Below are 25184 nucleotides of genomic sequence, written 5' to 3' on the forward strand. Positions count from 1 at the left end.
ACAAGTTAACTGAGAGTCTGCAGAGGTCCCACTCATCTCCCCTGCAATAAGTGCAAGTAGCTGAAATTCCTAAAACCTATTACAGTCAGTGGATTTGGTTCATTCATTTATATCTATGTGTCTTGTAAGTGAAGGATGGCATAATCCTTATTCTTTTTGATGGAACTTCGAGAGCTTGTTCTTTGCTGCTTTCCAGGCATTTGTTGCAGTGAACGCCATTTTCCTTACTTAGCTGTTTCCCCACATTTAAATGACTGCATCTAAATTACACTCAATTTAATGCCTCAGAAAACAAATTAAGAAGATGTATTAATTTATGATTCCAAGTAAAATAGAGCTTATGACCGTATCTTTTAATGAAAATAAAGTCTGAGGCAGGTTTAAACTTTGGTTCTTCTACCCCAAAGCTAGCAACCTAACCTGATGTCTAGAAAAATTAATAATAACTTTCCCAAAGCTCCTTTTGCTTCCACTAGGAAAAGTGCTGGCCCCATATTAGGCAGCACAGAGTTTTTAACTGAAGGCAAAATGATAATGTACGTTATTGTTTGCATTCTAAATACCTTGATTTAGAGCCAAAACCTGATAAAAGCAATTAGATCCTTGACTATTCTTCCTGAATGTTTTAGGCATTCAGAGACAAACTCTTGGTCTGGGCCCATCTTACTAACAGTGGAAAAAACTTATTCTACTGTAATGTTTATGTTATTGAACAGAAGTCAGGGCCCTGTTTGCTCCAGCATTTTATAAACGTTATAAAAAGTAGGCCCAGCTCTAGAGAATTCACACTTTCATAAACTCAAATAATGAAAATTAAGTGATTGGTACAACAGATTAACTAAATCTTTGACTTTGTGAACTCCATAATACTATCCTATCAAATGGTTCACACCAACCAAGCTACAGGTTACTTGTAGCTATGATATCCACTTCAAAAAGACTTTGGTACCTAATCTCTAACAACTGAGAATTTGAGTTTAACTTACTGCGTGCACCCAGGAAGAATAAATTGTGTGTTACAATGCCCATGTTGCAAGATTTGGTCATCCACTCTAATGAAATTCCGTAGAAAGTCCTCTGAAAAGTAGAGCAAGAAATATCTGCAGAAATGGAAGGAACATCATCCAACAACAAGAAGCATTGACATTGCCCTCAAGGTAGAGAACTCCTCAAAGTGAATTGACAGGCTTATATCAACTTCTCATCATAAAAAAAGGAGTAATGCAATTAAATGTAGTCTTATTTTGTTGAAATATTTATGTCAGGCACAGGGTGTTCTGAGGTGATACAGATAATTAGCAGAGAAATTTAATCATCCGTATCACAATGAAAGGCAAAAAAATTGGCTCTTTAATCAAAACATAGACCCACCTGATCTGAAATTAGAATGTTTCAGTATGTCTTCCAGGCTAGAAAATCTAGTTAAAAATTAATGAAAGTTGGCAAGCATTAAATTATCTACCTAAAAGATCCTTTACAATTTCATGAATTAAATAGAAATACATTGATATTCACAAAACAAGTTATCTGCAAGTCTACTGCATTGAAATAGTGAAGAAGTGAAATAACATATAGCCAGGGCAGAATGCTTTCCGAAGCAATATGCCGTCACCAGGCCATGTATTGAAAAGAAGGTTCACTCGTAGGTCCAGATTTTTTACTTGGCTAAAGTGGAAAATGTACAGTTTTATACCAATAGTGAGCTTGGCTCATGGTGGTGTTCCACCTTGAAGGAAAGTTTATGGCTAGACCCTGGCTGTAGCTATGGAATTCAATGGTGAGACTTTTGCTGATTTTGATGGGATGAACTTGCTTGGCTCCTAACGCTTGGCATTTTCTTGGCAATATGTGAGATTCTTCTTGGTTCTAGGACTTGTGGTTTTGATATCATTCCAACTTGGCTGGAATAACTGTCAGGAGTGAACACTTGAATGAAGGAGACTTTGATGCTTTTTGCCTTCTCAATATAATAGCCATTAAAAAATGTAACTGTCAGAATGGTACTGAAATAAAATTGTTCTGGAGGATAAAATCTGTTTCATAACAAACTTTCAAATGTTTAATACAAGTCTGTCTGTATTTTCAATTCAGTGTTAATGAAGAAAGCTTAGCACATATGCTGCTTTTAGCATACTATGTTTTAGTTATGCTTTTGTGTATTTTTATGTTTGTCTTTTAAAACTCTGCCATATCCACTTCTACTGGGAGAAGCTCTGTAGTACAGGATACTCTTAATTTAGGAAAGAAAATGAGATCCATTGGTTAGGCATTGGAATTGGTGCAGCTGGAAATCCAAAGTACATATAAGGGTGAGGATATTTGCTGGAAGAGATTCTGAGGTGAATGTAACTTTTACTACAGAATTTGTAGTTTTTAAATTATAAAAAAAACATAGTTCTGAAAAACCAGGAGTGGTACCTGCCTGAAAATCAAGGTCTCATAATGCTTTCTATTAGGCGTTTTCCTGTTACAACTAGTAAGTCTAATGATTCTGCCCAGATTTTCCTAGCATTCCCATATATTTAAATTTTATACGCCCAAGCATTCTGCAGAAATTATATTCTGAATGCTTTTCCTCCTTCTCTGAATCCTTTAGCAACTTCAACAATTTCACTCATAGAAAAGTAATTATTTTAATTCTGTATATTTTTAGCCTTTGTTAATGGAGTTCAGAAGCTCAAAATGTGAAAAAAAAACCCAAAACAAAAAAACAAACAAAAAAAAAATCAAAACAAACAAACACAAAAACCCTCCCAAAACAGAAGCTTTAAGGGAGGATCTATAATTCTAGTAGAAATCCTCCAGATTCTGCCCTCCTATCCTAGCCTGCAGCTGTCAACTTTGCCTCACACCCAGGCACTATGGGGTGTATCTGCTACCTGCCTGGAGAATAAACCTTACATGCTCAATATGGACAGAGACTCAGCTGAGTCCCAGAATTTGAAATATTATAAGAGCAAGTAGTGATAGGACAAGGGGTAATGGCTTTAAACTGAAAGAGGGTAGATTAGACTAGGAATTAGTAACAATTCTTCACTGTGAGGATGGTGAGGCACTTGAGGAGGTTGCCCAGAGAAGCCGTGGCTGCCCCATCCCTGGAAGTTTTCAAGGCCAGGTTGGACGAGGCTTTGAGCAACCTGGTCTAGTGGAAGGTGTCCCTGCCCATGGCAGGGAAGTTGGAACTAGATGAGCTTTAATGTCCTTTCCAACACAAACCATTCTGTGACTCTATGAAAGTAAAAAACTAGCACATCCATTAGTGCTATAGATCTTAGTGTGAGACCTCTCATCTGATTTGCTTTTAAGAGCACAGTGGAAGTTTCTGTCTGGGCTAGTTAAGGTATCAGCATAACAACATGAAGGCAGTGCCCCGTGTGAGCCTGTAAGCTCTTGGGTTTATCACAGACTACATGAAACAAGCTGAGGATCCCTGTACCAATCTTATGGTCTCTTTGCAGCTGAATAATTCACTCACAGATAACGGGGAGCTGACTGCATTCCAGATAGCTGTCCCAGAGGTTATGTGTCTCAAGCCAAATTCCTGATGAATATAACAAATTACAATGTTTTTTAAGAACAAAATGGCAAAGCACATACATGGGCATTTAGTGTCTGGGTAATGTCAGCGGAAATCAGATGTGTTGAGCTCCCCACTCTTTCCCCCAGGACAGAGTTGGTACCTGACAAATAAACTGTCCAATTACACCTTTGGGAAAATATGTTCCTATTGGTGTAACAGGAACACATCAGTAAGTCTCTTCTCAAAGGCAACAGTTTTCAGCTGTGCCATTGCAAATTTCCTGAAGAGGTAAAGTTGCTAAAAGTCCTGTGTCTCACTGAGAGGGATAAGAAGTGAATGGCCATGCTTGCAAAGAAATAATGCGGAGAACATGGGGAGAGGAGGAAAATGTCATCATGCAGTGACAATGTTAGCAGTAACTCACCAAAAGGTAGGTAAGGGTTAAAAAAATAAGTAAAAATTAATGGGCCAAATAAATACAAATAATTCTAAAATTCAGTGGTTCCTATCATATTCCTTTTTTCCTCAGAAAACAGAGAGAACAGAGGATGTTTTCTGAGACAACATAATTTCCCTTTTTTCAGACTCTCCTCTCCCATTTGCGTTAACAAAGATGGTTTAAGTACCCTCATGCAGTAAGAGCTAGCAAATATTAACTTTTTAACAGCAGCTGCACTGTCATTATTCTAATTTCTTGAAGAATTAGCAATCCTCAGAAGTAATTTTAAAATCTATTTAACAGCGTATTTACTTTATCTCTCCAATTTCTTCTCTAGAAGACGAGAAGGAGTAAGGAGTTGCAAATACACGGGCAAAGTTCTAGCATAGTAGGAGTGAAGATTTTTCAGAATACACATATAGCACGGTTTGAGTAACAGAATTCTCCAAATTGATCCACTTACTTAGGAAAAAAGTTGCTTGCTGTAACTCTTTCTTTGTGTTGTACTACTAAATACTGTTATTAAATATATTTACTATTATGAAAGCTCTGTTTCTGACTTCCATTAGGTTTGCACAAGATAACACTCAACCATTTCATCTGGGACATCACCAATCCCATTCCTTTTGAATGTTGTAAGTTAACAGCAATGTGAGTGCTACAGATGATCTCTCCCTCAGCAGTTATCTCCTTATCTTGGCAGTGGTTAGACCACATCTGTGGTCCAGTTTGGGGCCCTCACTGCAAGGTTGATATAAATTGGAGCAAGTTCAGCAGAAAGCCGCGAGCATGGTCGGGGCTGGAACACTTACGCCTTGCAGGTAAGGGGTAAGGTTGGGGGAGGTGGAGTTGTTCAGCCTGGAGAAGAGATGGGTTGAGGGCAGGGGCTGAGAGCACTTTCCAGCTTCTTGGGGAGGTTATCAAGAAGATGGAGCCTAGCTCTTCCCAGTGAACTATGGCAGCAGGATGAGAGGCAATGGGTGTAAGTTGAACAGGTTGCCTAGTAGGGCTGTGTGGTCCCCATTCCTGGAGGATTTCAAGACATGACTTGACAAAGCTCTGACCAACCTGGTCTGACATCAGAACTGACTCTGCTTAAGCAGGAGGTTGGGCTAAAGACCTCCAGAGGTCCTTCCAGCCTGAAAGATCTTCTGATCTCAAGCATTTGGGTTGAGTTCCTCCTCAGTGTTTCTATTGAAAAGCACTAGCTTTCCTGGAAGCTTGACAGAAAGTGCCTGTCAGACTCCTCTGATGCTCAGTTCAACTTACTGGCACAGTGAAGGGAGGAAAATGAGAGTTGCACGACAAAACAATGTGCTATGGGCCTGGTGCTATGGGATGTAAAAAGGATAGGGAAAATTCAGGGCAAAGGTGTAGTATGACTTGGCCTGATCTGAGGGAGCACAGTCTTGAAATTAGGCTGGAGAGAAGCCTGAGCACAGGCTTGTGGGATCAGGCTGACCTGAGGAAGATGGGATCCTCACAAAAGAGTCTGACTGAGAAGAAAAAGGCATTTGTTGTATTTTGAAAATGAATACTTTTATTGGGGAGAATAAAAAGTAACCTTAAATTAAGAAGAGGAAGGGAAATCCTGATACTCTTAGAACTGACTTTTAGTACAACAGCTATTGTATTTGTCTGTGGCCTTACATCCTTAAAATATTTTTCTTTTAAAATACGGAATAAATAAAAGTCTGTGCTGTGCAGCCAGCTAATACTGTGTGAAATTAATTCTTCCCTTCCATTCAGAAGGATTGTTCCCAGGCATGTTTGGCTAGTGAGAAGGAGACCCAGCATCAAATGCATTGAATGGGTTTTTATTTGATAAAATAAATTCTCCCACTCTCTTATCATCATAGCTTTACGTAAAGTATTGTGAATAGGATGTAAGCATTGTAGCCTGTGCTCCTTTTCAGATAAAGGAAGTCAGCCTCAGAGTACTGAAACCCACAAGGAATATAAGCTATAATTTTTATTTTTTTTCATATATCTCATTCTGTGAGGGATGTGAGGAAAGCACATTTCCTCAAAATGGTCTATAAAAATATTGGCAGATGAAGATGCCATGTTGGTTTTGTCATAGTACCTGAGATATGGAGATTATCTCTAGATCAGATATAAACCAAACTCTATTTGAGTTCTCAGGGTTTTCCTCCTCGTATGCACCTTGGATGCAAATGAACAGACTGCAGAAAAAAAACCCTCCTTATACAGGGGTTTCACTTAAGATCTTGCTATTAAGATGCAGCTGAGTCTGTGCTGAACTTTTCCATGTTATTATCAAAAGTAATTCTACTGACAAAGGAGGTGCACTGAGATTAACCAGTGAATGCAAAAGTAATGAATTTTGACAATTTACCTCTGAGAAAAAGTCTGACATGATGAAGAAACATTTTCATGTTTTATTGAGATTTCCTGGGCCAGATCTTTGGCTTTAAATACAGAAGCTTTTTAGCTACTTAAATCATACTATTTCCTTGAGTCCCAGGGTGATTTGCTATCCTTCCACATCATTCAAAGAAAGTAAAAATACGTTCCCTCAAAAATATGTAAGACGTTTCAGATCATCTCTCTGATTCACCATTTCACTTCCTAATCATAAAAAAGTTGAGTCCTCGTTCAGTGAGAGTATTTGTTGCAGCTCTAGTGAATTTCTATTAAAATGATACAGAGAAGATCCACAAAGAAGAAATGCTTTAAAGTTTGAATGCTAGATGAAAAGAGTCCAATGGGGTTAATGTACTGAGGGAGTACTGTGGTAGTATCATCTGTACCTGTCTTAAATGTCCCATATCTTAAGGACGGGATACCTCATCCCTGGAAGATGGGCCAGGGTGGATGGGGCTTGAGCAACCTGGTCTAGCAGAAGGTGTCTCTGCCCGTGGCAGGGAGGTTGGAACTAGATGATCTTTAAGGTTCCTTCCAACCCAAACCATTCTGTCTAGAATCATAGAATCTATGACATTTGCAATGGAATCACCTGACCACAGCTTGGGGGTACAAATCTGCAGCAGTCTCATGCTTTAAGATCATGGTGGAAGTGGAAAACCAGTAACCAACCCAGTAATGTACAAATGTGGCCAAATGGACCCTGGTTGGTGTTTAATAATGAAAAAAACAACACAACAACTGCATACTGACAAAAGTGAAACTAAGCATTTTGCCAGTAGTCTCAACTTTAAACAAAGCTGTTTTAATCAAGGCAATTTCTACGGTTATGCCAATAGCATATAAATATTAAATAAAAATAAGCAGACAAACCCAATAACTGCTTTATGAAACACTGAGGGGAAAATATCAAGAAACCACTACTGCCAGAGTTCAATATATGGCAAGTAATTCTACTGATGTATAAAGTAATACAGGAGGCAAATGGGACTACTAACTGTGAAGCAGATGGTAATATTTTGTGCTCATACATAATTAAAGCACCTGAAGGTAAAATACTGAGATGCAACAGGAACTGCCTGATAAAACATCAAAATTGAAGTAAAGAAAGCAAGAGGCAAGAGTTTGAGGAACATGATGAAGAGCTTCCTGCTCAAGGTGCACCATGTGTGAGGTGTAAGCAGTCCCGAAGTAAAGACAAGGGAGAAGATAATCAAGACCTGCAAGTGAAGGGTGACATTTCTGTAAAACAGAAACTCCTACAGGTAACCCTCAGGGCCACCAGCATCACCTGCCGTTAGCATTTCCCACGAATATCTCAGGCTCTCTCTTCCCCATTACTGTCATTTCCAAGATATATGGTTAATGTCTTACGTGAGAAATTTTGTATTTGAATATCTTTCAACAGCTGGGTGACTTAAAGACAAATACAGTGTGAACAACGTGATAGGATTGCACATGCTGTGTCCTATTTCTAGTGAACAGCCATTGCCTATGAAATTAAGATGCTGCAAGCTGTGAAGGACCAGTGTTCAAGGTGCTACATATGGGAAAAGGACTGCAGTTCCCCCACCAAAAAAAAAAAACAACCCCAAAATAAACAAACAACAGAGCTTTTGCTCTAGCTGTTGGCTTGGTTAAATCTTGGATGACAAGGAGAATTTCTGCTTTTTCTTCTTGGTTTCCCTTCTCAGCTATTAAGCAAATCACTTCTCAGAGTTTCTCCTCTCCTTTTGAGTGGGCATCATCTGAAGCAGCCCCGTTCGTGCCAAATTAAATTGATTGGCACCTAATTAGCTTGGAGATGGCTGTAGTTACTTGTGGTGCATCAAGGAGAGACAAGAGAGACAACTCTGCAAGGATTCTTGTCCTGCCTGCAGGCTGAGGTGTAAACATTTGCGCGAAGGCAAGGAGCGGCCACGTCCTCGCAAGGGCAGCGGGAGAGGACCATCTTCCAGCAGCTGCTCCAGCCACCTGTGGGGCAGCTCAGCTGAGGCATTACAGTTTACAGCCGTGGAAAACCTCACCGGGGAAGTGTGGACACTACTAGAAAGGCGCTAAGGGCACTGCCGGGCTTAGCCGCAGCCCGACGTGGCTGTGTCTTTGCATTTCTCCGGGCGGGGCGACGAGCTCCGGCACCGCCTGCCTGTTGTGCGGTGTGCAGAGGGGCTCATCCCGGATCCCGAATCCTGGCGTTGGGGCAGGTCCCTGGAAACGCCCCCTCGCCCCGACAGCGCCCTGGGCATCCTGCGAGCGGGGGGCAGCCGCACCGGTGTCCGGAGGGTCTACGGGCGGGGGAACGGGCGCAGCTATGGAAAAGCGGCGTGCCTCCCCCCGCTTATACGCGGCACGTTATTTCTATTCCCCACCCTCCCTGCACCAGCCGTGGCTTGGCGGGGCTGCGCCGGCTCTAGCCGGTGAACAGTTAACGCCGGGAAGTAGGCGGCTCCTCTCCCCACCACCCTCCCCGATTCCTGTTTGTAAAAAGCGTGTGCACACCCACCCCAGGAGAGCAGCGAGCCTGGCACAGACAGCTCCCTCTTTTCATTTATTGTCCCTCCTTCCCCTCCCGCCCCCCCCGCCTTTCCTGCGCCCAGTCTCCCGGGGTGGCCTCCGCTCGGCGCGACCGCCCGGGCCCGGGGTGGCAGCCGGGCATGGCCGGGGCGGGGGGCGTGTGCGTGGCTACCTCCCGCCCCGCAGGCTCCCACAGGGCAATAGCCGAGCCTGGGTGGTGACCGAGTCGTTTGCCCCCCGCCGCTCTGCATCCCATCCCTCTGGCAGGGGCCGCTTCGTTTTTATTGCCCTTTTAAATTTATTATTTTGGGGCGAAAGGAAAAATATATACACTGAAAGGGTGGAGAGAGAGAGGGGGTGGGAAAAAAAAAAAGGGCAAGCAGCAGGCGCCCTTCCCTTCTGCTGCTCGCAGTCCCTTCCACTCCACACCAAAAAGAGGCACCGCAAGTGCACGCCAGTTCTTCACTAAAGTGATCCAGCCGCTGGATTAAGTAACTCTGGGAGAGCAGCACACGTACGCACACACACGGCGAAAATGAAAGAAAAGGCAATGTTTCAAACGGCTAAAATGCAAGGAAACATGATGGTAAGCGGCTGCTGCTGGCGCCTCCGGTGACTGTAAGTGGCGGGGCTGTCGGCGCGGTGCTGCCGGACCCTTTCGCACGGTCGGCGCGAAGCCCCAGTGGCTGGGGCTGAGCTGGGCGTGGGGGCAGCTTTGGTTAGCGGCTGTCCCCGCTCCTAGCGGGGGTCTCCGGTGATGCGGCGGCTGCGGGGCGTACCCCGCTTCCCGAGCGGATCCGGGGCGCTGGCAGGGTGGGGGGCGCCGGGCCGGGCTCCTCCTGCACGGCCAACTTCGCCAAGTTGATGGCCACGGTGGGGTGTGCGTGTGTAAGCTGCGGGTGTGGGGGTACCCTGCCTTTCCTCCAGCGTTACTAGTGGAAGCATTTGTCTTGATGCCATTTTTTAAAAACCGTGCTCGGGATGCTTTTTAAATCATCTTCCCCCCTCCCTAAAGGAAAAAAAAAAAGAAAAGAAAAATGCTCTCCCGGAAGAAGTGCTGGTTGCCATCTTGTGCTGATGGAGATACATTTGTGTGTTTTGCCTGCTGGCTTGGCCCGCCGGGGGCAGGGGGGCCGCCGGGGTTGGATGGGGAACGTGGCTCCGGCGGCCGGGGGCTGCCCGCGGCCTGGGGAAGGTGGCTGGGAGGGAGGGACTGAAACGCGATGGCTTTAGACCGCTTTAGTTTCAAACCAACTTATTTCAAATAACCCGAATCTTGTAAAGTGTACCTGTTGGTCTCCTGTCCCCTCCCTCTTCTGAAGCAGAGCGCTGTGATGTGTATTTTACCTCCCTTGTGAAATGCTAATATTTAATACAGAGGTAGCGTATATTTCTCCCATGCCTTGTGCTGACATATTCAAAGAGCAGCCAAAGCATTCTCCATCCTTTAATTAAGTTTCATAGTAAAAATGCTTTGCTGGCTTTTTAAGGAAATGCTTCCTTTTTCAACTCCAGTAATACTGCTTTTCCTGGCAGTAGTTGTCAAGAGAAGGTGCAATGCTATGTGACCTGTGAATTCAGCTAAGGGAACTGAATGGGAACTTCTGCAAACATTTTTCCAGAATTGCACAGCCTGTCTGATTGCATTGTGCTCCTTTCATTATGCCTTTTAAATGCCTGGGAAATATCTGGTGCTGGAACTTCTTTACCATGGGGAAATTCAAATTATTATTTGCTTAAGCTACTGATCCTAGAGGCCATTATAGTCTTTGATTAGGATGTTCTCTATCAATAAGAAAAAATAATTAACCACCTGAGATGACACAGTTCGATTAAAGTACAGGATTAACCTAATTTACATGCGCAATGTCACAGAATTAATAAAAACGTCTTGCATGTTTTCCTTGCTGGTCTCTGAAGTCAGGGTATAATGAGCAGGCAGGGATTCCCCCACTGCCACTAGCAAAGTGCTGGAGCTTCTGCTGGGATTTTTGGCCACTGCTTCTGAGTGTGGCAAAATGGATCCGCATATCCCCGACCTCTGCGAGATGAGCAAAGGCGGGAGTGATCGATCTGCACATAGACCTGTGTAGCAGGGGCTGTCCACAACTACTCCAAACCTGCCAGAGACAATAGGTGTTGCTTCTGATTCAAATGGGAAGAGGATCTGTCCCCCCCAGGCTGCTAAATCACAGTTATTTCTCAGCATCACTCAGGGCAGGCTCCCTGGACCTGAAGGCATGGTTTTCCTTTGAAGAACTAATTATTGCAACACTGTCAATGAAATTTCAAGACAATTTCAAGAAACTGTTACACTGACACAGGTGATTTCTTTAATTAAGGTCTGTGTTTTTATGGGCCACCCTAAACAGACACAGCTGGTTTCAGTGTTAATCTGGTTTGTGGTTGTAACTGGATCTGCAGTTTATTTAAGCAAGAATTAAATTCAGGTGAATGTTTAAGCTTTAAGGTAGTTGGCCAGATTTTATGTTTCTTCGAGATAATAATTAGTGGACCTAATCCTGAAATCTTAGGTATGCTTTTGATATGCTAGCAAGTTAAGACTAGTTCTTTGCCCTTTTCCTTAACGTATTGTTTGAAAAAAAATAGTATTTTTACTTATCACTTTTGTTGCAATTAAAATTGGATTCCTGAATGAGTCGTGTCAAAATCTAATGCTGTCAGTGTCCTGTCTCACATACCGGGCAGTTGTTGGGAATGCAGGGCTGGGATGTGTGGAGTTCCAGGAGGAACAGTGTGCATTGCGTTAATTGCCCAGCAGAATTTGAAAAGTCATTGAAAATTCAAAGCCCGTTACAGTTTTTGTTTGTTTATTTGTTTTCTGGCAGTTTTGCTGTTGCTTAGAATCTTGACAAGCTTCTAACTATGTATTGATTTTTCTTCTCTTCAAAAATCTTACTTAAATTGAGCTATTTCATTCTTAAAACAATGTGACAACAAGTGATAATACTGGCATGCTGGTCCTTGGCCATGCAGTGGGCCCTTTTTAAGTGCAGTGATAGCTCATGGAATCACTACACCAGTAATTTCTTTATTACCTAATTAGACCAGCAGAACTGAAGCTTTTCTTATGATACTGAGATAAATGTTTTTCTCCCTGTGACAGTGTTTCACCAGGGCTTTGTTTTGGCTTTTTTTAAACAATAACATTTACGTGGAAAGGTGCCTATTTTTATTTTACTGCTCTGTTTCCCATTCATCATTTTAGCTGGGGGAATGTAACTTACAGAAATAGTTCAAGCTCATACAATGGGATTTCTCTTAATTTTACATAAATGCTGTAGGGAGTGATTAATACACAGTGGTTTCTTCTAGTAAGAACTGACATAAACCATGAGTTTTCCTCAGTCTTTTTCAAGTTAATATGCAACAGTAGGGTGTGGAGATAAATATTTATCACTTTCTGAGATAAATTTAATGCACTTACATTTGATCCTAACCTTCCGTACAGCTATATAATTTATTTCATTAAAATATCCCTTACACATTTAGTTGTCAGGTCAAGAACAATATTAACTACACTTGTTTTATTCTACTCTTGCCTGTGTCTTTCCAGGGACTGATCTACCATGTACATGGACCTTTTTCTTTTTTTTCAATAGATCTGCAAGCAAATACATCAAAAAGCTGTTTGAAGAGGACCTTTAGAGCAGTGCCAGATTTTTCTCTTGTGTACACCCATGCAAATTGTAAGAACACAATTTGGTAGAGGTACAGCTGCAACAAAGAAAAAGGAGCTACTTACTACGTTTGGGTGTAGACAGTCAGGTGAGGGGAAACAATGGGTTTAGTAAGAGTGCATAGGGGTCTTGAAGGCAAAATTTAATGTGCTGTGTGTGAGCGTGCTGTTATTCTGGCACATTTAGTTGTCAGTGAAAGGAGTGAGCACTGTGCTGTAGGTAGATAGCTGCCTCTGTTAGAAGGATGTTGCTGTGAAACTCATTCTGAATTTCACTCTACTCGGCAGCTGCTCTAATGTTTGGAAACTACCAAGAGAAACTGTGATGGCTATGTCACTTTCCTGCTTTACTCTGATGAATAATTTCTGAACAGGACAAATGAGGCAGTTCCGGTTCATTGAGAGGACTTGTAGAAGAGTCTGGAGATATAGATGTTTAGTTTGACCGTTTAAATCTCAACTCTTATAGCTGCAGTTTGGATGTACATATAAAAGCAAATAAAAATAAGTCCAGTTGCCAGTGTTATTCCCTAGGAAGTTTGCTGACACCTTTGAGGGCTCAGAGACCTCAAGAGTACAAATGGCATGAAGACTAAGCTACTCTTTGATCATTGGAGTGCTTTGCTCTTCCTGGAGATACACTGGTGCAGCCGGACAGAAACCCTAGCTTTGTTCCTGCCCATTCTGTATTCCTGGTTCCTCTCATGAACAGTAAATTCATTTTAAAAACACAAATAAAAGACATTGATGTTCCACTGTGATTTCCCTTATTTGCTGTATTTTACCTACAGGTTTATTGCTTGCAGTGATCAATCACATTGCAGTGAAAACATGGTGTAATGCTTCTCAGCCAAGAATGGAGCTATCCTACTATGATGTAAAGTAGCTCCACAGAGATTAATTGTTCTTGAAACTCACACACTGAACTAAGTGGTGGAGTTTCTCAGCCAGTGCAGACTCCCTGCTACTTTATCCTTCCCTCTGTCTCAGATTCCACTTGACTTAGAAGCCAAATTTTGTGTGCTATTCATTAGCTGTCTAGTACCTTGGCTGAAACACAGGGACCTCCAGAACTGAAAGCAGGGAGCTGTGGTACCAGTTCCCAGATGAGCTATCATGACTCCAAATGAAGTTTGAAGACAGGCAGAAATTCAATAGCTGAACTACAGCAAGAATTCTACCTGGACTTGTCATCTACCTGGACTTGTGCAAAGCGTTCGACACTGTCCCGCACGACATCCTTGTCTCTAAATTGGAGAGACATCAATTTGATAGATGGACCACTCGGTGGATAAAAAACTGGCTCGATGGCCGCACGCAAAGAGTTGTGGTAAATGGCTCGATGTCCAGTTGGAAACCTGTAACGAGTGGTGTCCCTCAGGGATCGGTGTTGGGACCGGTCCTGATCAACATCTTTGTCGGCGACATGGACAGTGGGATTGAGTGCGCCTCAGCAAGTTTGCCGACGACACCAAGCTGTGTGGTTCGGTTGATACGCTGGAGGGAAGGGATGCCATCCAGAGGGACCTTGACACGCTTGTGAGGTGGGCCAATGCCAACCTTATGAAGTTTAACCAAGCCAAGTGTAAGGTCCTACACCTGGGTAGGGGCAATCCCAGGCACTGCTACAGGTTGGGCAGAGAAGAGATTCAGAGTAGCCCTGCAGAAAAGGACTTGGGGGTGTTGGTTGATGAGAAGCTTAACATGAGCTGGCAGTGTGCGCTTGCAGCCCAGAAAGCCAACCGTATCCTGGGCTGCATCAAAAGAAGCGTGACCAGCAGGTCGAAGGAGGTGATCCTGCCCCTCTACTCTGCTCTCGTGAGACCTCACTTGGAGTACTGTGTACAGTTCTGGTGTCCTCAACATAAAAGGGACATGGAGCTGTTGGAGCGAGTCCAGAGGAGGGCCACGAGGATGATAAGAGGGTTGGAGCACCTCCCATATGAAGACAGGCTGAGAGAGTTGGGGCTGTTCAGCCTGGAGAAGAGAAGGCTGCGTGGAGACCTCATAGCAGCCTTCCAGTATCTGAAGGGGGTCTACAAGGATGCTGGGGAGGGACTCTTCCTTAGGGACTGTAGTGGTAGGACAAGGGGTAATGGGTTCAAACTTAAACAGGGGAAGTTTAGACTAGATATAAGGAAGAAGTTCTTTACAGTGAGGGTGGTGAAGCCCTGGAATGGGTTGCCCAGGGAGGTTGTGGATGCTCCATCCCTGGCGGTGTTCAAGGCCAGGTTGGACAGAGCCTTGAGCCACGTAGTTTAGGGCAAGGTGTCCCTGCCCATGGCAGGGGGGTTGGAACTAGATGATCTTAAGGTCCTTTCCAACCCTTACGATTCTATGATTCTATGATAATTGCAGCAGAAAATCTTTGCATCTGCTACTGTTCAGTGAGAGGCAAGTTGCATTTTGAGAACTGTGAAAGTCCGGTATCTTTTCTGGGTCAGGCATAAAGGGGAACAAGTGTTCCGCTTTGGAGAATATATGCAATAGGGGGTGCAATCCATAGGAGGTACTGGCATTGCTGCATTGTGGCCCAGTGGAAAAGCTGTAAGGTATGTTGGGCCTGTTTCAATGTCATGTTGCTTGTTGATGGAAATAATGACTCTTCGCATGTGTAAGGTGGGATGTCAGACAGCTCCACAAGGAAGTAGCCAATAGAATTCCAGTGTTGTCCACTTAACGTAGAATGTACCTTTAAATACATCCTTACTTAGAGGATAGAAGTGCAGAGCCTGCCCATGGTGTATTAGGATTGTAAGGGAACCACTGAAGTTGCAGGTCCCATAAGCCAGGCTGTCTCACTAATTTTGTGGCTCGTGCAGTAGTCCACTTTCTGGCTGACTATTTAGCAATGTAAGAATGAAGGGGAGCTTGTGGTCTAACTTTAATTCTCACAATCAGGAAGGCTCAAAACCTTGAATCGGATGGTGCTTCTCACACCTGCATCTCTCTCCAATATTACCCAGCAGCTTCTCTGGTTCCTCTTGCTTGCAAGGAAAAAAGAACACTTTTGTGTTCATTTCTCCCTCCCCACTCTGAGACTGACTGCTCACAAAATGGTCTGTGCCCCCCCCTCTCTTTATGAATCTCTTCACAATTTTTCCAAACAGTGAGAGGAGAAATTGAAGGGATTGTTATGATTTTATGCACCCACTCAGCTGTCGTTCAGTAGAGCCCTGAGCAGCAAAAGAGCCACAGAGCTGTCTGTGCAATCAGGAAGGCAGCATTGCAGTCATCTGTATTTGAGGTGTTACTTTTGTTCATTAATGATGTCTGGATTTGCTGCTTCTTTCTAAAGATAAATACCTACAATGTAAGTTTTGGAGGTGTTGATGGCCTGAAGCTGTATTTGATGAGGAGAGTTCACCTCTCTGCAGCGTGGAATGAGTCCTTCAGCTGCCAGAAGATACTTCATAGCATGTTCCCTTGCACCGAGTGTCACTCCTGTATATCTCTGAGGTCGCATTTCTTGTCAGAGTTTTGCACTTGCTTAGTGTTGGTCTAACTGACCATACAAAGGAGAAGGCAATAGAGAATCATGCCTAAGAGCACCTCCAGCTGGTACAAAACCTCTAGTGGCAACAGGCTCTTCATTGTAGCTGACAAAGGCGGAGCAAGATTCAAGGCTGGAAGTTTGAGTCAGAGGAGTTTGGACTGGGAGATAAAGTGTCCAGTTTCTACAGTGCAGGTGATGAGCTATTGAAGCAGTCTCTGTGGGAGTATAGTAGTTTTTCTGGCTCTTGAAGTTCTTCATTAGAACAAGGTGGCAATAGGATTCTTGTGGCTAAACATTGGCTTCTTCAGTGTAGGCATCTACATCTAAGTTAGTCATCCTGGGCTGCCTTTATAATTTAGTCAGTGGAGTCTGGGACATGATTCATCCCATCTTCATGTAGATGCGTAACATGGGCCAGAGGACCTGCGCTCTTAAATGCCAATTTCTCTCAATTGACTTAAGGATATATGGGGTACTAGCTGGACCATAAACATCTACCCTGCAGATACCCAAGTCTTGAGTCTGTTTTTTAAACATAGTTGTAGATATTCCAGAGCATTTCAGATGACAGTAAAGCACCTAATTAGGCCTCTGCCATTATGTGAGACAAGTACTGCTCTGTACATCGATCTAGGGTTTGTCAGCCACATCTGCAGTGGGATGTGGGTATACATGAGCCACATGTTTGGAGCTTTAATCTTTCCATGTCCTAGCATGCTTGTGCAGAAGCAGGTTGGGTCTTCCTACTGTATCAGGAGAGGACTTCCATCCCAGCCAGATGCCATCTTCCTGCAGAAATTGCTTGCTCCGTGGTTTACATATATACAGACCTGTCGTAAAACATTATAATGCACTTCTGGCTTTGAAATAACTTAATCCAAATGGTTTAATGTCATCACAAGTGCAATACATGCATTTATTCTTTTAGGTCTGTGTGTTTGAATGTGTGTTGTTTGTATAGTATTGTACTGAACAGTGACTCACGTGAGATTAACAAGCAAAGCCCATTTATTAAATTGTTTTATGTACTGTAAATCTTGTGTAATCCAGTAATTCGTGTCACTTAGGAAGCTTGCCATTCCTTCCCAATAGAGCATTACATTTAGCAAGTAACCATAGTGTTCAGTCCCTTTGAAAAGGCTGCAGTTGAGAATAAAATATTAATAATAAATCTAATTTGCAGAATATATCTAAACCATTGGAGCCCAAAAGCTCACAGTAAACTGGTAACTGTGTCCCAGCTGTAGCATGCATTCACCTGTAGATACTGTGGCTTTCCTATCCTTTTAAGGACGTTGAAGCAAGCAAAGTTTCCATTTGTAGTGTCCTGCTTGCTCTTGAAGTGGTTTATCAAGGCTATGTTAAAATAATGCTTTTGCAAAAACTGGCTTGTGCATCTGTGGTGGTATTGGTAAGGTCCTGGGAATCCCTGGAGCACCTCTGTTGTAGTGCTTATGCTGTGCACTGGGAAGAAGTGTGCGTCTTGCAGGTGGTTTCCTAGCACAAAGTTTTTCTTGTGGGATCTGTATGTCCGGTGATACCGTCTTCATCACTATAGAAGTAAAGGGTGGGAACAGGAGCAGTGGAATCACCTGTCGTATTTTGACCAGGAGGCAGAATTATTGTATGTGTAGCTGAATCTGAGTTCAACCCTCAATTGTAAACAGGTGGTTCCCAATTTGTTCACTTACAAGGCACAGGAGAAGAATTTTAAACTCAGTGTGTGTCCAGCCACCAGTACAGGATTTTGCTTGTGGTAAGGCCTCTTTTGTGGTGTAACTCAATGTTTATTGATGTTATTACCAGCTATAAGGTATTTCCACCATCTAATCCCTAATTACTACAGAATAATGACTTCAGAGGTTATGCTGAGATACACCCAAATGTCCAGTCAAAGCAGGTATGAGAAAACTGACCATTCGAGGCAGTGGGATTAGCTGCAGTAATGAATGTTGCATGCCCAGGTGAGGCACTGGATGCTAAGCAGAGTGGTCAATGCTGTGAAAAATCCTTCTCAAGTTACAGGGAATGCTGGCCAGAAGATTTTGTCAACTCAGGCATGTGCAGAGATAGTTAGACTTGGCATGAATTCCAGTCACACATCAGATGGCCTCATTCTGTAGTCATTATTCAGCACCTACTCAAGCAAAACTTTTGCTGAACTTAACGGATTTACTACTCCTGCTGCAGTAAGTAAGAAATTTCTCTGAGGCTCAGGTACCTTCAGACTGCACTCTGGCACAAAACAGCACCATGTTCACCATGTTCTGTGTCCCTAAGGATTCCCAGTATTTTTTAAAAAAATAGCAAATAGTGAAATATGCTGGAGTTGGCCAAAAAAAACCAACAAAAAAAACCAACAGGGGAGTGGAGGGCAGGGTAAGAAAGCAAGCAGAAGAAAAGCAGAGTGAGGTGCTTATCCCAGAGGATGCTGCAGGTTAAGAAAAGTGCTCTGGAGTTTCTACTTCATCTCATTTTATAAGTTGTCCCCCACAGAGAACACCATCAGCCTCTCCATCAGATGTTTCATAGAGCATGCTGCATGCCAGCACTTTAGCTTATGATTGGTTTTGGTGATGATAAACTGGAAAACATGCTGGAAATGAAATGTTTTTATTTGTATATCATTTGGGACTGAAGTTATTAAAAACGGGGAGAAAAAAATGAAAGGATAGCTTGTCATGTTTTCTGTAAATACTGAGTAGTTCTTCTGCAGTGTATGATATAACCAAAGTAACGTGGAAATAAGCTTGCATTGCTCTTTTCTTGTGCCTAATTATCAGGATGTGAAAAATATGCTCGTATTAATGCCTTCTCGTCCGGCTGTGAGGGGACTGAAAGTACCTTTTATGAAGATCTAGTTTGTAAAGCAAATGATTGTAATGCAGGAGTATTACTATTATGAGCTCTGAGTTTATTGACTCTATTAAAAACCGGATCTATGGTCCACATGAAGGATATGTGAAACACTGTGGGTAGAAGAGTAATCCAGAAATTAATTGTGGTTCATATCAACATGATTGAACCCTTCCTGATCTCACCATTTGAGAGTTTTTCTCAGGGAAGGGAAGTTCATGCTATATTCCCTGTTGATTTTGTTATTCTATGTGCGTTTTATTTCATTTGCATTAACCATGTACATTTACATTTATGATTTATTAAAAACTTTAAGGAAGGTACTATTCAGTTGGATTTGGACATTCTTGTAGGAATCAAAATCTAGAAAATATTCCAGAAATTTTAAAAATAAAATTTACATATCTTCTTTTTTGTTCCAGTATCTTGGGATTTACAGATACACCTTGTTTTGCAGAAAGAGAGCATCTGTCACCATTTTCTTACTCAGATTTTAATAGCACTGAGGTCTTGGTAAGGAAAGGAGGCTGTAGGTAATATCTAAGGGCAACCAATAAATAAAACCTGTGTGTATGTAAAAACAGTTAAAGCAAAAATCATGTACTCCAGAGGCATGCTCCTTGTTATGTTCCCTGTTCAGCAGCATACTTAAGCACCTGTTTAACATTAATGGTAAGCATATGCTTAAATGTTTCTGCTGACCTGGGAGTTATGAGAAGTCTGCCTTGCACACACAATAGTTGACAGCCTATTTTCCATCTGTGCAAGCCCAGAGCATGGTGCTAGCTGAGCATTTTCCAGGTTAATTAGATTGGCATAACAAGATCCCTAGTGAACCCTGTGCAGTCATCAGCTCTTCTGTGCTCTCCAGCTATCAGGAGCTCTGCTTGAAGTTGTGTATCTTTTGCAGGTAACTGAAATAGAATATTGCACTGTAGTTCACCAGTGTGTTCAAATGGAAACAGAATTGAATGGATTGTGAGTACACCATAAATATCAATATGGCTCCATATTCCTAGCGTGAATGTGGTGCATCCTTCAAATGCACAGTATCTGCCAAGGACTATTTATTCTATAAAGCTACCAATAATGGCGGTGTTTTCATGAATTATGCATGTATTTGTCCATAAATCTCACCTGACCATGATTTGGAGTGTTTAAGATTTGAAGCTGGCTGTAAGTGTAAATTGCACTTATTTTTCATAAAATACAATGTCCTTACAGGCTTCTTTGCAATATTAGTCAGAATCCATCATGCCTGTATCTACAATGAAAAAAAAAAAAAAAGGAAAGAAAAGAGAATCAAAAGGATTCTAATTCAGTACAGGGAAAAAAAAATAAGGAGTTTCATGCTCCAAAGTCTTGCAAGAAAAGGCAAAATTACATGAAGTCAAAGGTGGTCTATCCACCTATTCACTAAAGCAAGTGAAATGAGATGGAGTGCCATTGTAGAAATAAGGGGGATATTATTTACCAAAGGAAGAAAGGAGAATGACCTCACAGTGTGCCTGAAAGCAGCTTGCCAAGGTGTAAAACCGTTGCAGTGAGAATCGTATTAGTCATTCAGGTGTTTTAATGGGTTAAAATGAGAGGAAAAAACCACATGCTTTTAGGGAGAGATTAAATAGATGAGGAGGAGTATGATCATTTTAGCTGTATTCAGTGGCACAGAATTTAGCTTTCCAGTATTTTCAAGGAGAGGCTGCCTTGGTTTCCTCTGAAGATTCTTTTTAGCCTGTTTATACAATTCTATCACACTTGAATTTCTGGCTTCTAGAGAGTTCCCTAATACTTAATTTTCACATTCAGTTTGTTGTTGGTTTTGTTTAGTTTTATTTTTTTTAACCTAGCCTCTTAAGTTTTTAAGGAGTTCTATTCTTCTGAAGCATTGCATATTAACAGTGACATCACAGAAAACATTGAGACAGAGTGGGCTAATCCACAGAATGGTAACAAATGGCTGTAGTTCTATCCTAAGCTCTCTGCTTCCTGCTATATTAAAGAAGACACATTATGAATAGATACAACTGAAGAAAAGCAGAACAATGGAAAGACCGGAAGGGTTTGGGTAGTTTGCATTTGGGTATGGGGAAGCTTTCTATCTTCAGTCCAAGTTTGGATCTATCCTAAATTGATAGTTATTGATGGTTGCTAACATCCATTGCCTACTTGCTAATCTTTGTGTGCTGAAGAGAGCCCCAGCTGCATGAGTAATTGCTGTGAACCAGCCTGTGACCACACTGCTCAGGCACTCTCTGGAGGTGACTGAGGAGTCCATGTGGCATGTCACTTGGCAGGAACCTCTCTGGTCCCCAAGTGGCCTCATCGTTACTGGAATTAAAGTAGTTAACGTGGGGTTTTTTCAGATCAAAGGGCAGCATTCAGTTATAGAATTGTTTAGGTTGGAAAAGACTTTTAAAATCATTGAGTCCGACTGTTAATCTAGTACTGCCAAGTCCACCACTAAACCATATCCCTGGGTGCCACATCTACATGCCTGTTAAATACCACCAGGGATGGTGACTCAACCCTTTCCCTGGGCAGTCTGTTCCAATGTTTGACAACCCTTTTGGACCCTCCCCCGGCACCAAGGTCAGGCTGACAGGTGTATAGTTCATTGGAACCTGCTTCCAGCCCTTCTTGTAGATGGGCATCATGTTTGCTAACTTCCAGTCAACTGGGACCAAGCTGGTTAGCCTGGAGACTGCTGAGAAATGATTAAAAGTTGGCTTGGTGAGCAGTTCTGCCATCTCACTCTGTATCCTTGGGTGGATCCTGTCTGGCCCCACAGACTTGTGTGTCTTGAATGATGCTTTTGTTCTGTGATGTTTGAACATTTGCGTGTTGCGCATGGGGGTTGAGAGTGCAAGTCCTACCAAGACAAGGCTGGAGGGGAGCTGCAGAAAGAGGAGATGTGGCCTAAGTGTGCACCATCTCTGGGACAGGCCCTGGAGTGGACTTTCTTTGTGAACTGTGCCTTTTGCAGGGAGCAAGCAACATTGCTTGGAAAGCAGCTTAGAGATAAATTGCTGTGTAAGAAGAACAGACGCTCTCATCCTGGTTCCTGGAGTGAAGTAAAGAGTGAGATAAATTGGTAGTCAGGACACACGCAGTCTCCACTTATGGGTAGAATCCATATGCGAAACAATGCTGCAGCTTGTGAATTCATGCACAGGCATATCAAGAACTTGCAGCTCGTAAGAAGTGTTGGATTGGAGGATACAGGGTCTAGTTCCCAGCCATCTAAAGTAATCATAGCGTAGTGTCTTTGTCATTGATGTACACAGGAGAAATTGTGGTTGAGGCTGGTAGAATCCATTGGATCACACACAGGGTGAGCCCAGTAAAAACCTTTACTGTCTGAAAAGTGAATTCAGTTATTTCTTTTGTGACTTGTAAATGTGTCAGGTTGGCACATCCACTCTGCTATATTCAGTATCTTGTGCTTTCTTCTGTTGGAGATTCTCATAGTAAGCTGCTTTTTCTCTCATGTAATTAAACATGTAGAGACTTGCAACAGAAAAATTAAGATTGGTATGAATGAAGTACAGATGCAAATGTGTTTCTGTAAACACTGGAAAAAATAGCAAAATATGTGAGAAGAATGTCATGTACTGATAATAAAGAACATTGTTCCCAGCAATAAAACTGAGAAATGTGCTGCACTGTCAAGCCCAAAAGGCCTGGGCTCTGATAAACATCACAGTACAGGCATCTCTCCAGCACAAGACCTTGCTTTCTAAGGACACTAAAAGGCCACAAGAAACTAGCACGTCATGTACTCTTGCACAGTTTCTTCTCCTTTAGGTCAACAAGGAGCTACACTATTTCAAGATAGCTGTGTATTTTTTCAGACATACTCCATACAGGCAAAGCCAGGTAATGAGCTGCAACCTTGTTAATACTTATGAATGCCTAAGTAGGCAAGATTCTGAAAAAAAGGACCACCCCTTCTCAACTGTTGGCTCATAAAAGCTGTAAAATACCTGCCAAAAAACTAGCTTGTCATCATCAGTCAAGAAAAAATAAGTGTTGGTGCAAGAACATAGTAGCTGATATTTCTTATCCATTGTGGCACATACAACTCATGTCAGCCAGACCACTTGAACACATGTGTCTTGGTACATGCAACAGTGTGATGAATCAACTCTGAGAGAATGAGCGTGAGTGGATAAAACCAGTATATTCAGATTTCGTAAATAAATACTATATCTTCTTCCATAACGTCTTGCTCTGGGGCTTGTTGCACTAATTTCGCTAATACTTAGGAATCGATGTCTTTGTTTCACTGCATGCTAGCAGCAAGGATCTGTATGTTGTGGGAAGTCGCATATATTATGAGAATGGAGGAAAGTCACATGTCCTGACCTTCCCAACCATATTACGACAACCGTGCCAATGAAATATGTGACTAGAAAAGATGGTGGCAGGAGGCTGTGAGCTGTCAGAGCCCAGTGATGGAATGAGTTCAAATAATGAAGGCATATGTGTTTCCAAGTGTCTAAGTCTATTATGCCTATACCATTACCTTTATCAATCAAATCTGTAATTTCATCAAGAAATGAAATCAGGTTTGTTTGAGAAGACCTATCTTCCAGAAACATGTATAGACAAACATTCATTATATTCTTATCCTTTAGCTCTTTATTAATTGACTCTTATATCAGCTTTACTACTTTTCCATTTTTAGAAGTCCTTCTAAAGGGAGACTAGCCAAGTTGTATCCTTTCTGTGGGTAAATAGAGCATTAGTTTTAAAAAGCTGGTTGTAAATGCTGTAAGTCATGAGAATAAAATCAGCAAGGGTGAAGATGAGATGCAGGGAGCTGCTTTGTGATACAAGGTGAGACAAAGCACCATCAGCAGGAAGGTCCATTCAAGGTTCTGTGGCATCAGTAAAATGATAGAGAGCGTGCATCTGTCCATGAGAGGATAGGAGAGTGTGAGGCAGAGCAAACTGATGTTAGCGAAAGTCCTACAGCAGTGGAATTGTTTGGTATACATTTTGTTTGCAAGCAGCAGAAATGTCTGCTGAAGGTGTGAGGAGAGGCAAAAATGATACTGATGATTCTGTAGAGAAACAACTTTATGACAAGAAGAAAAGCACTAACAATTCTCAGCTATAATAAGGACAGACTGGGGTGAGAAGCAAAAGAATGCTGATGCTGTCCTATGTATGCTATGCCAGAGTATAAGTATGTGTCATACAATCTGACCGAAAACTCTATGCCACATTGCTGTGATATAGAACAACTTAAGAAGTTGTTAATGCAAATGTGTCCTGCCATGGGGAGAAAAGCAAGTCTGCATATTTGACTATAAACGAGAGGAAGGACTAACCTATGGTAACGAAATGCAAAGTGTCTGATCAAAATTCAGCATGTTAATCTAGATAGTAAATATTTTATATGAATGTGTCACTTGAGCCCCCTAGTCTACAGGGTTTTCTTCTTACAGTATGTTGCCCTTCATGTCCATTTTGATTGAAGTGTGGTAACGTTTCAGTGTTGCCACTTCATTTGCCTGCTGGAGCTGCTAGGAGTCAAATGGCTTTAAAGGTTTCCTTACTGCTGGAGGCTCCAGGACGTTTAAAACAACTGTGATTTGCTAAAATGGAAAGCGTGGGGCCTTTGCATGTGATTGAGAGAGTGTGATATTTAACCAGTGGGCATTGCATCTGATCTAGTCATAGAAGAAATGAAATTTAAACCAAAAACCATATTTAAATGCCAGTAAGTGTAATGCTTGCAGGAACCCATGCTGAGCAGTGGCCGTTGTGGTATCCTCAGCTTATCTCCCTCATGCAGGTTTTGACATTTCATATAGTTTCTGAGGAGAAACACTGTCCTGCAGTGAATACACTTGGATTGGCATGCAACAAATTTGAATTTAGAGGGAATATGATACTGATATCCTGTGTGATCTTAGACATACCTTACAATGCTGCCATGCACAGGATAGCTGTGTCAGTGCAGGGCAGCTCTACTGCCTCCTCCTGCAGTAATTGCACTCTGTGTGGAGCTTCTCACTGGCCTTTACCTCTGTTCCCCATTTATAAATAGGGATAATAAATTCTTCCATTGCCTTTGCTGGTGTGTTTTGACTGTGGTATTTTAAGCTCCCATACTATCCACCTGTATTTGTTTAGTACATAAGCTGTGTCTTATTATGCTAAATTCAAGTACTTGTCTATAATTAGCATAATATTAAATGATACCAATGTCATTGATCTATTGAAGATATGGTGTTTAGTGAGAGATGCTACATGTAAA

The 25184-nt window shown here is 42.2% G+C and overlaps 1 protein-coding gene across 2 annotated transcripts in view; it reads left to right on the forward strand.

Moving 5' to 3' along the window:
* DPP6 (dipeptidyl peptidase like 6) overlaps nt 1–25184 on the forward strand; it is a 560201-nt gene that overhangs the window by 50536 nt on the left and 484481 nt on the right. The window contains exon 1 of one of the 2 annotated variants that reach the window (XM_030488709.1): nt 8938–9447. The exons of the other annotated variant lie outside the window; for it this stretch is intronic. Coding sequence (XP_030344569.1) covers nt 9397–9447 — 51 coding nt within the window. The 5' untranslated portion in view covers nt 8938–9396. Of the gene's footprint in view, nt 1–8937; nt 9448–25184 lie in introns of those variants that run through there. 2 annotated transcript variants of the gene reach the window in all.

The sequence above is a fragment of the Strigops habroptila genome, chromosome 1, assembly GCF_004027225.2.
Source record: "Strigops habroptila isolate Jane chromosome 1, bStrHab1.2.pri, whole genome shotgun sequence".
NCBI lineage: Eukaryota > Metazoa > Chordata > Aves > Psittaciformes > Psittacidae > Strigops > Strigops habroptila.